We start from the raw sequence: 12,877 nt of genomic DNA, 5'->3' as shown, positions 1-12,877 counted from the left end.
ACAATAATAATGGCTAACATTTATATAGTGCTTGATATATGCCAGGCATCATGTTAATAAGTAAATGTTTTTGTTAACATCATCTTTTATATGAGGAAATTGAACTAAAATGACTTGTCCAAGATATTCACCCAGTAAGGGTCTAAAGTTAGACTGAACTCAGTTCTTCCTGACTTTGGCCACAATTCTTTCCCCATTGTACCATCTAGTTGCTTCAAACATTGAAGAATTGGAGAAGTAGACCATGAGAAAGCGGAACAAAACCTAAAAGATTTAAAATGGATTCTAAATGATAGAGAACTCAGTCATTTTAAAAATATATAGAAATGTTTTTCTCCCTCTGTATTAACCAATTTGAGATGGTCTGCTTCCTAGGGTCAAGATCAATATCTTATTTCATCTTTGATTATCTAGAACTTCATTAGCATCTGCTGCATTTGTTGCATTCAGGCCTTTTCTGAACCAAGTTACCTCTGCAGCCCAATTCCAATAAAAGAGTTAAGTGATTTCCCCAGGGGCTCACAAATTGTTCATGAAAGAGCTGAAACTAGAACTCAGGTCTCTTGACTCCCTATTCAGAGGTTTGTCTACTCTACCATATTGCCATGTACTTTTATCTCCTTCATTTTCCACTACTGAGATTTTGGGAATACAGTTTAATTCCCAATGGGGACAAAAGAAAAATATTCCCTTCCACTTATCCCAGACATATACTTTGATCTTTACTGGCACACTTGAGATAGCCTGGTGCTGAACAGCTCTGCTGAACCACTAAGCTTGTCTGTTTTTCTTAACTCAAAAAATTTTCACCAATTTTCTAGTCAAGTCCAATTAGAGTGAGCTACTAGGAAAAACACTTTAGTCCAGAGATTCATCCCACTGAGAGAAAACTCATAGAGTTCTCTAATAAATTCACTGAAACAGACATGATTAGACTGTTAATGGAGATGCCATGGACTGTCTTTGCTACCCTTCTCATTGCTTAGCAGATATCCATGACGCAGGTCTAGGAAACTTCAATGGTACCCCTGTGTACCACACCCTCAAAATACTTCCTTTCCAAAATTCTAAAGTAGTTAAAGACATCAAAGACAATTCCAACTTTCATCTCTGTAAGTGACAATTTGAAAGCAGAGATAAAGAGTGTGTCTACTGGCCAAAGTCTCTCCTTTCTGAGAAGCACCACACATTGCAATTAACCCAAAGGAAAGAATAAGGAAAGAATAGGTAAGTTCTTTAGAAGGACTATCCAGGTAGGATATCAGAACTAAAGTGAGCCTTCAGATAAGAATTTTTCTCTAGATAGTTGAAAGAATCAGATGCACTGGAAGATGGTGTGCCATTTGGCTCTTTTCATTTATTTGTAAGAATTGGGACCCCAAAATTTAATAGTTTAGTGAAATAGCAATAATTCTGTTATTGCCTCTCAAGAAAGTAAATCATGTTCCTAAGATTATAGAGCATGATATCACAGATTGAAATGTGGCAAGTAAGCAAACATAAATATTATGTGATTTAGAATCCATAAGAGCAAAGTTCAGATCTTCCTATTTCTTTTATGTCCCATGGAAAAATGAATAATGTTGACCATCATATAACAATGTGCAATATTAATCAATTATTTTTAAGCTCTAGGGTAGACCAAAGCAAACCTTTTTGAGAAAACTTTGGACTAGTTTCATTCATCAGGTTATAATTTCATCAGATGCAAGAGTCAGTGGGCAAAGGATATATCAATCCTTATTATTCCCTGCTATAGTTAATCTCCTGCAGCCTTACAGTCCACAGTCCCAGCAAATCATCATTAAATTTGTCTGCCTTCAGAGGACACACATATAAGTCCAAAGTGCATAAAAAATATTTCCCTTAGGACTAGGGTTTAGAGAACTTTCATAACTTTAATTTGCAGAAAATCCATCTGCCTTAGGAGGTCATTAAAGCTAGATTTTAGACATCTTCTCCTAAGAGGTTCTTTTAAGGAAACTTTGATCTTTTGGATGAGTGAAATTACTAGAACAGCTATAAATGACAATCCCATCAACACCTTTTGATCCTATGTCATTCTTTTCCATGTCTTCCCATAAATTCTTTGAAGAAGAAATCCCAACAACAGCATTCCACTTCACCTGGGGTCTATAAACTTTTAAAAACATATCAAAATAACTATGACAGCATAATTGTTTTTTATAATCTAATAAATGTTTTATGCCTTTGAAAACAATATTCTAAGAAGGAATTCATTAAATTCACCACACTGAGTGATCCATAAGGGCAAGACACAAAAGGACACGTTCTTGATTTTATACTTCTGTCTTCTGACATTAGGAGACAGCTAGTTGGCTCAGCATTTAGCGTGTTAGATTCAAGAAAGCCTGAATTCAAATCTGGCCACAGATAATTACTATCTCTGTGACCTTAGGCAAATAGAGAAAGAAATGGTGAACCATTCCAGGATTTTTGCCAAGAACCTCCATGGACCAAATGGTCAATGGGGTCACAAAGAATTGGACACAACTGAATAGCTTTTCACTTTGGGTAACACCCTTGAAATTCTGAGACTGGCTATCTGTTATTAATCATTAAGGGAGTTAAGCAATGATAAAAACACAGCCACTAATAGGGGATAGAATTCTATGCTCTACATAGTGTAGGCAACAGCTAAGCTTCTATAGAGTTCAATTCAAACTCTCATTATGCCCCACCAATGTGCCTGTCTATATATCTAAATAGGCAGAAAAGAAGAAATAAGGGTAATGAAATTACAGAATTTTTAAAGAAATATTGGGGACCAGAAAAGAGAAATGCTTTGTCTAAGTTCATACAACTAATTAGTAAACAGAATTGGGATTATAACCCTGGATTCCTGACTCTTTCCACAAAGATATAGCTGTCTCCCAAAAAAGGAGAGAATGACTTCCTCTTTCCCAAAGAAAATAAGAATGTCTGATTAGTGGAATTAAATTCCTGCCTTCCATTTCTCATGTATTTTATGAGAGAAAGTCTACTTTACCATATTGCCTGAAGGAATTATGTAGTCCATATCCTTTATTTTATAAGCAATGAAACTGAGAAAAAATACTTTGTGTAAGTTCATACCAATAGTTAATAAGAGAATTGGGATTATAGCCCTGGTTTCCTGTTCGATGCTCATTTTACAAAGAGACAGTTACCACTAATGATCAACCACAAAAATGTTTATATTGCCATCCATCAATGGATCCAAGATTTTTATATATTATTCTTCCCTTTTTCAGTCCATATCATTAGCCACCCATGTCTTCTTTCTTAAAATACACACTCATGTATATGTAGATATATATACAGAAACATATAAATGCATATGTATTTATATATATGCATGCACAAACATAATTAATTTTTAAACTTTATTTAATTTTCAATTTATAAAACAAAATAAGGATGACCATAACACACTATCATAAAAAGATGATAAGCACATGAAATTACAAATCTACCACGTCCACCTTGCTCTTCCCTCCAAATAACTGCAAAATTAAGGTGTGCATTTCTTCTTCTTTTTTTTTTATTTCATCCTCACATTCTTGTGATGGCCATTGTTAGACACAATTTACCAGAGGTGACTAGGTATCCCAGTGCATAGAGCTCTGGGCCTAGGGTCTGAAAGATTTACATTCAACTTTGCCCTTAGACACTTACTAAGCACGTGATCTCAAGCAACATTCTTAATCTTTCTTTGCCATAAGCCATTGGAGAAGGAAATCATAATTATCTATATTTTTGCCAAGAAAACTCCATGGATAATATTGGTATGCCATGATTCACACAGCATCACAAGAGTTGGACACAACTACACAACTTCACCAAATTCAAATCTGCTTCTCTCCAGGTTCAACCCGTACATCTGAGTTGTGCTTCTAGGATAAAATAGAATAAATCGAATTTATATTCCATGTAACTGCACTTAAAATACTTGAATTTTTATGGAAGGAAGAGCATTGAGAATAGACAGGATCATGAGAATTCAAGCTAGAAGACATATTTGGTTTGGTCAAATGAAACATAATTTTACTGAGGAGATTAGTGGATCTCAGGCATGAGAATTGGCTGTCACAGATGGGTAAGTGCCTACCAAAAGCCAAGTTTGTAATGGTAGATAAATGCTTTTAACATATTTTTAAAGAACTTAGAAGAGATATCAAAGCTCTCCAAGTATTTAAAGGACTATTCTTTGAAAAAATTAGACTTCTTTATCTATAGGGTAGAAAAGGAGTAATGAGTAAAAATTGGAGAAAGAATGATTCATCTCCATGTTATCTCATTATTGGACCTAAGCCAAAATAGAAAGAGCTGATTCAGGAGGTAATATGTTCTCTAACATTTGAGGATTTTCAGCTACACCCAGAGAAGGAACACTGGGAAATGAGTGTAAACTGTTTGCATTTTTGTTTTTCTTCCCAGGTTATTTTTACCTTCTGAATCCAATTCTTCCTTTGCAACAACAACAACAACAAAAATAAAAACATTCGGTCCTACAATATATATATTGAACCTAGGATATACTATAACATATTTAATATGTATGGGAATGCCTGCCATCTAGGGGAGGGGGTGGAGGAAAGAAGGGGAAAATTCAGAACAGAAGGGAGTACAAGGGATAATGTTGTAAAAAAAAAAAAATTACCTATGCATATGTAGTGTCAAAAAATGTTATAATTATAAAATTAATTTTAAAAAAGAACAAAAAAAATTTAAGGATTTTAAACAAAGTGTGGAGGACCCCTCTTGGAGAATATTGCATATAGTATTCTACTTCCAATACTGGGGGAAGGGGCTAGGTAGCTCCTCCCTTCCCTTCCTAGTCTGAGCTTCTATAATATTTTCAGTTTAATGATGGTCATCAAAAATTTAATGCAATCATTATAGTTATTAGGCAAAATGATAATCACTGGTAATTATTTTTACTAACTCCTTCTTTTGTATCTTTTTTTCCTTTCATTCTCCTCTTCCTCATCATTCATTCACCTATATATAAAAAAAAAAAAACTTGCTAAACTAATAGACTGGAAGACTTGGATAGAAGACTTGGATACCATTAATGCTTCTGAAGTTTGCCAGCTGTGTGCGCCCATATAGATTGCCATATGTGTTTGAAAAATTCTTTAGGATCCATCTTCTACACCAGAGATGAGTGGTACAATAGATGACATACTAGAGTTGGAGTTAAGAGCTGAGTTCAAATTTTGTTTCAGTTAACTAGCTAAGTAAACCTAGCTAAGTCATACAGCCTCTCTCAATCCTAGCTTCCTCATCTGTTAAATGTGATAGTTAGACTCAATGGCTTCTGAGTTCCTGAACATTTTAAATCTATAAGACATTTTATATACTTCATTGATGATTATGAAATAATGAGCTAGTGTTATATTTAAAGCATATCAGAGCTGAAAAACACGTTAAAATGTGTCACTTTAGATGTAAAGTGAAAGGAGACCTGGGAATGTTGAACATATAATTAAGAACCAGAAAGACTCTTCAAACATTGGGTGAAGAACATCAGGGCCAAAAATAACTTTAAAATATTGAATGTCAAAGTTGCAAGGGAAATTTTATATTTAATCAGTAATCCAGGGCTATCATGGCTACCATTTATAACATCTCTAGTACATTCTCTCACTTCTCATCTCATACTACCACATTTTGGGTCAGGTTCTTACTACCTCTGGACTATTACAAAAGTCTAATGCTTAATTTCCCTGCCTTCAGTCACTTCATTTAATTCTCCACTCAGCTGTCAAAATGATCTTTCTAAAATTCATGTCTGACTCTAACATTTCCACCCCAATTCAATTAATTCCTGGGACTCCTTATTAAACTCAAGATGAAATATAAAATCCTCTGTTGGAATTTTAAAGCCCTGTATAACCTATTTTTTCTTCCCTTTCCTATCTTAAATCTTAAATTTTCAATGGCTACCCCAAATGCCTGAAATTTCCTCCTTCCTCCCTTCTGTCTCTAGCTTCCATGGCTTTTTTTGAAATCTCAGCTACAGCTCAACCACCTAAATTAATACTTTTCTGATCCCCCTTAATTTTGTGTTTTCCTTCTGAACCTACTACCAATTTATTCTGCACATATCTTCTTCATGTATAGTTGCTTCCTCATTGGGACTGTGTGTTCATTGAAAATAGAACTCAATTTTTGTTTTTCTCTGTATTCCCAGTATTTAGCACAAGATTTGGTATATAATAGTTCAAAAGAAACCCCAAGGAACTGACTTTAGGAAAAATATGTAGAATATTGTTACTGGGAAAGAAACTAGAATATAGAATATAGAATGGTCATCCTAGAGGAGATCTTAGATATTAAAAGATTCAATTCCAATGTTATGAGGATAAAAATACTAAAAGATATAGAAATGAAGAGATTTGCCAAAAGTCATCTTTGAAAGTCCTCAAAACTCCATATTTCGGTGATTCTACAATTCTATTAATAAAATTGTTTCTTATTTTATCTAAACAGTTACTAGTAATTCAGTTTAACTTTGTACTTCTCTTTGGCAGATGAAATGTCTTCTCCCAATACTTTCCATCTTAACCAGTCCACTACAACAGAATTTGTGTTCCGAGTGTTCACCACCTCCCCCAAGATCCAGGCCCTCCTCTTCTGCTTCTTTCTCCTTCTTTACATAATGACCCTCTGTGGTAATACCTCTATAATCTGGGCCGTGTATACCCACACTTCCCTCCATACCCCCATGTACTTTTTCCTATCCAATCTGTCTCTTGTAGAGATCTGTTACACCACTGCTGTGGTACCACTGATGCTCTCCAACATCTTTGGGGCTCAAAGGCCCATCCCATTGGCTGGCTGTGCAGCTCAGATGTTACTGTTTTACACCGTTGGAGGTACTGACTGTTTCTTATTGGCTGTCATGGCATATGACCGCTATGTGGCCATCTGTCATCCCCTGCACTACACTCTCATCATGACCCAGAAGCGATGTATCCAGCTTATGGTTGCTTCCCTCAGCTTGCCTTTTTACCTTGAACTGCATCTCACAATATTGATATTCACCCTCCCCTTCTGTGGTCACCACCTGGAGATCAACCATTTTTTCTGTGATGCCCCACCTGTCTTACGTTTAGCATGTGGGGACACTCGAGTGCAACAAGCTATTATATTTGTTATGGGCTTCTTTATTCTGACTGTGCCCTTTGTGCTTATCTCCATTTCCTATATCTTTATTGCCAATACCATTCTACGAATTCGCTCTGCAGAAGGGCGCAGGAGGGCATTTTCCACCTGTTCCTCCCATCTCTCTGTGGTCCTACTACAGTATGGCTGTGGCATCCTGGTCTATATGCGTCCTAAGTCTAGCACTTCAGAGGATGTTGACTGGCAGCTTGCCTTGGTCTATACCTTTATCATACCTTTGCTCAACCCCCTCATTTACACCCTAAGGAATAAGGATGTCAAAGATGCACTGAAAAAATCCATGAGCTGCACAGCAGGCTCTGAACCTCCATGAAGATTTGGAATAGAGAGGTGTCAAGACGGCAAAAATAACTAATTCCAATCTGTAACTTTCAACATATTAGGATTTTCCACAATTGCACTTTTTATTCTGAAATACAATATGTCTGACTCTATCATTTACTATGATGAACATAAAGGGAGATCAAATGATCACTTGTTAGTGGTCTTCTAAATGGAAAATATTCTTTGAGTTTTTTCCAACTTCTGAGACTCTAGTATGTACTCTCAATTATATACAAGACCTGGCACTAATATGATGTGCCCACTTCCAAGTAAATTAGTTTTATTTGGTATCCTCCTGGTGTCGGCATCTTCTTTGAGAATGAAGGACAAACAACTTTTCTCTCACCATTTTTCTCTTTCCTGATCTCCTACCTTTCATTGTTTCCCTGTTTTCTGCTTCTGTGAAGCATGATCATAAGAAATAGACTAATTCTGGTGGAGCCAAAATGGCGGAGATGATACACATTTCCCTCTGACCTTCTTTACAATCCTCATGATTTATTATGAAATCCAGCCTCTGGATTAGCTCTGGATGTTCAGAACACACAAATATCGGGAGGGCAACAAATTATCAGCAGAATGCAATTTCAAAGATTGCCCAAAAAAACAAACAAACAAACAAACAAAAAACAAAAACAAAAAAAAAACATCTGTTTCAATAGGAAATGGGTGGGAGGCAGCTAGGGCAACCAGTACAAACACTAGAGCAGATAGCTCAGAGTCCCAGGGCAGAGAATTTACAGGAGGAAACAGACCAGAAAAGATATGTTTCAATCAGAAATAAGAGAGAGGCAGCAAAGCACAATCAGCTGACCACAAACTCCAGCACAGACAGAGCAGAGCCCCAAGGCAGAGTAGTCTCAGTGTGGCAGTGTGACTTCTATGGGGCAGAGAGTTTGCAGGAAAAAGTAGACCAGTGAAGGTTTGCTTTAATTGGAAGCAAGACAAAGATATCAAGACCTGGGCAGCTCACCACAAATGCCAGCTCAGACAGCTCACAGTCCCAGAGCAGTGCAGAATCAGGGTGTTGATGCGGACTCTGACCACAAATGCCAGCACAGACAGCACAGAGCTCCAAGGGATTGCTGATTCCATGTGGCAGACCCAGCACCAAGAGTGAATCAGCACTGACCCAGCAGCTAAGGTCACTTGGAAAACCTCTCCCGCCCTAAAAGCAGACCTTAACAACTTTAAAAAAAAAGAGTAAAAAAGTAAAGAGAACTCTAACAATTGACAGCTTTTATGGTGAAAGAGAAGAACAGATTTCAAACCCTTAGTCAGATTGTCTCCAGATGAAGATCCAAAAGGTGATATAATTGATCCCCATCACACAAAGCTCTTCTAGAACTTAAAAAGTATCTTAAAGGAGCTAGAAGAAAACTGGGAAAGGAAATGAAAGCCTTGCAAGAGAGTATGGTAAAAGCAACTCAAAATAGACATAGTGAACTGGAAAAAGAAAACAATTCCCAGAAAAACAGAATTTGTGAAACAGAAAAAGAAAATAACTTCTTTTTAAAATTCCATAGAACAAAACAACTCATTCAAAAATTCAATTGGACAAATGCAAAAAGAAGTAAAAAAGAAAAGAAAAGAAAATGAAGAAAATAACACGCTAAAATTCAGAATTGAACAAATGGAAATGAATGATTCAATAAGACAACAAGAATCAGTCAAACAAAACTTTAAAAAAAATGAAAATATAGAAAAAAAATTTTAAATACCTAATAGGGAAAACAACTGACCAGGAAAATAGATCTAGTAGAGACAATCTAAGGATTATTGGACTCCCTGAAATACAAGATGAAAAAAAAGAGTCTAGACACTATCTTTCAGGAGATCATCAAAGAGAATTGCCCAGATATCATAGAAACAGAAGGTAAAATGACCATTGAAAGGATTCACTGAATGCCTCCTGAAAGAGACCCCAAAACTAAAACCCCAAAGAATAGCATGGCTAAATTTGAGAACTATCAGACCAAGGAAAAAATTATTACAGCAGCCAGAAAGAAACAGTTCAAATACTGAGGAGCCACAATAATGATTACTCAGTATTGAGCAGCTTCCATTTTAAAGAATCAAAGGTCCTGGAATCTGATATTCCAAAAGGCAAACAATCTTGGAATGCAGCCAAGAATAAATTGTCCTGCTAAACAGAGCATTTTCTTTCAGGGAAGAAGATGGACATTCAATGAAACTGGTGAATTCCATGTATTTTTTATGAAAAGACCAGAGCTAAACTAAAATTTTGATCTCCAAATATAGAACTCCAGAGAAGCACAAAAAGGTAAAAAGAAAAAAAAATCTTGAGAACTGTATTTCTGTTATGGGTATACATTGAGAATACATGTATAACCCAATTTTACTGTTATAATATAAAAAAGAAACCAGAGAAAGAAAGGGAATTGTAACAGAAAAAATAAGGGGAAAGTGGAGGTAAAATGGAGGAAATTAGATCTCAGGATAAGGCAAAGAAAGTATATTTTATTTGAGAGAAAGAAGGAAGGGTGATGAATAGTGTGTGAATCTTACTCTCATCAGATCTGGCCCAAAGAAAGAATATCATATATATTTTGTTTCACCAACAAACATCTCTCATCTTATAGAAAAATAGGAAGGGAAAGGGAAAAGGGAAGGAGTAGGCTAAATAGAAGAGAAAAAAGAAATAGTAGGGGAAAGGTATAAGAAAGAGGGATGGTCTCTAAAGAGTAAGGACTGCTTGAGGCAAGTAGAATTCATAAGTAAAATATTGGGGAGGAGGGAAAGGGGAAAAGGAAAGAGAAAAGTATAATTTGGGGTTAAAAAGATGGCAGGAAATACAGAATTAGTAGTTTTAACTATAAATGTAAATGGGGTGAACTCTCGCATAAAACATAAGAGGATATCAGACTGGATTAAAAGCCAGAATTCTATTATATGTTGTTTAGAAGAAACACATTTGAAGCAGAGTAATACTCACAGAGTAAAGGTAAAAGGCTAGAGTAGAATCTATTATGTTTCAGGTGAAGTAAAAAAAAGCATGGATAGCCATTCTCATCTTAGATCAAGCAAAAGCAAAAATTGATCTAATTAAAGGAGATAAGGAAGGGCACTATATCTTGCTAAAGGGTAGCATAGATAATGAAGCAATATCAATATTAAACATATATGAACCAACTGGTGTAGCATCTAAATTCCTAAAGGAGAAGTTAAGAGAGTTTCAAAAATTATAATAGTGGGAGATCTCAACCTTGCTCTCTTAGAACTAGATAAATCAAACCACAAAATAAATAAGAAAGAAGTTAAAGAGGTAAGTAGAATACTAGAAAATCTAGACATAATAGATATTTGGAGAAAACTGAATGGAGACAAAAAGGAGTGCACTTTCTTCTTGGCAGTTCATGGAGTCTATACAAAAACTGACCATATGTTAGGACATAAAGACCTTAAAATTAAATGCAAAAAGGCAGAAATAGTAAATGCATTTTTTTCAGATCATGATGCAAAATAAATTACATTCAATAAAGGCCCAGGGAAAAATAGACCAATTGGAAATTAAATAATCTCATCCTAAAGAATGAATGGGTGAAAAACACAAGCAATAATTTCATCCAAGAGAAAGAAAATAATAAGACAACATTCCAAATTTTGTGGGATGCAGCCAAAGAAATAGTAGGGGAAATTTTATATCTCTAGAGGCTTACTTACATAAAATTGAGAAAGAGAAGATCAATAACTTGGGCTTGCAACCAAAAAAGCTAGAAAAATAACAAAAACCTCCAATCAGATACCAAACTTGAAATTCTAAAAAAAAAAAGGAGATATCAATAAAATTAAAACTAAAAAAAAAAAAAAAACTATTGAATTAATAAAGTGAAGATGGTTTTATGTAAAAAAACAATAAAATAGATAAATATTTAGTTTCATAAGAAAGAGGAAAGAGGAAAATCAAATTGTTAGTGTCAAAAATGAAAAGGGAGAATTATCCACCAATGAAGAGGAAGCTAGAGCAAAAAATCAGGAGTTACTTTGCTCAACTTTATGCCAATAAATTTGACAACCTAAGTGAAATGGAGGAATATCTATGAAATTATAGATTGCCCAGATTAGCAGAACAGGAAATAAATTACTTAAATAGTCCTATTTTAGAAAAAATAAATAGAACAAGCTATTGATCAACTCTTTAAGAAAAAAATCCCCAGGACCAAAGGAATTTATATGTGAATTCTACCAAACATTTAAAGAACAATTAACTCCAATACTATATAAACTATTTGAAAAAATAGGGAATGAAAGACTACTACCAAACTCCTATTATGATACAGACATGGTACTGATACCTAAACCAGGTAGGACAAAAACAGAGAAAGAAAATTATAGACCAATCTTCCTGATGAATATAGATGTAAAAATCTTAAACAAAATATTAACAAAGAGATAACAAATAATCATCCCCAGGATAATACACCACAACCAAGTAGGATTTATACCAGGAATGTAGGGTTCATTCAATATTAGAAAAACTATTAAGATAATTGACTATATCAATAACCAAATTAACAAAAATTATATGATTATCTCAATAGATGCAGAAAAAGCATTTGATAAAATCCAACACCCATTCCCATTAAAAACACTAGAAAATATAGGAATAAATGGACTTTTCCTTTAAATAGTTATTTAAAATATTAAAATATTAATTTAATTAAATAATAATTTAAATTTAAAATATTAAAATAAAAAATAGTCTATTTAAAACCATCAGCAAGTATCATATGTAATGAGGATAATCTAGAACCATTCCCAATAAGATCAGGGGTGAAACAAGGTTGCCCACTATCACTATTACTATACAATATTGTATCAGAAATGCTAGCCATGACAATAAGAGAATAAAAAGAGATTAAAAGAATTAGAGTAGGTAATGAGGAAACCAAATTACCACTCTTTGCAGATGATATGCAGATGAGACTTGGAGAACCCCAGAGAATCAATTAAACAGCTATTAGAAATAATCCACAACTTTAGCAAAATTGCAGGATACAAAATAAACTCACAGAAATCATCAGCATTCTTATACATTATTAACAAAATCCAACAGCAAAAGATACAAAGAGAAATTCCATTCAAAATAACTGTTAATAATATAAAATATTTGGGAATTTTTCTGCCAAGGGAAAGTCAGGAATTCTATAAGCAAAACTATAAAACACTTTCCACACAAATAAAATTAGATCTAAGCAATTGGAAAAATATCAAATGTTCTTGGATAGGTCGAACAAATATAATAAACATGACAATACTCCCTAAACTAATCTATTTATTTATTGTTATACCAATCAAACTCCCAAGAAACTATTTTACTGAACTAGAAAAAATAACA

General features: G+C 34.5%; 1 protein-coding gene across 1 annotated transcript; it reads left to right on the top strand.

The window, feature by feature from the left end:
• The first annotated feature begins 6,544 nt into the window (after positions 1-6,544).
• Positions 6,545-7,507, top strand: LOC141547843 (olfactory receptor 10Q1-like). The gene has a single exon (XM_074276466.1). The coding sequence runs from the start codon at positions 6,545-6,547 to the stop codon at positions 7,505-7,507; it is 963 nt and encodes a 320-aa protein (XP_074132567.1).
• Positions 7,508-12,877: the final 5,370 nt, after the last annotated feature.

This window comes from Sminthopsis crassicaudata, chromosome 6 (genome assembly GCF_048593235.1).
Source record: "Sminthopsis crassicaudata isolate SCR6 chromosome 6, ASM4859323v1, whole genome shotgun sequence".
Taxonomy (NCBI): Eukaryota; Metazoa; Chordata; class Mammalia; order Dasyuromorphia; family Dasyuridae; genus Sminthopsis; species Sminthopsis crassicaudata.
Note: the sequence above shows the minus strand (reverse complement) of the source record. Positions and strands in the feature narration are given on the sequence as shown.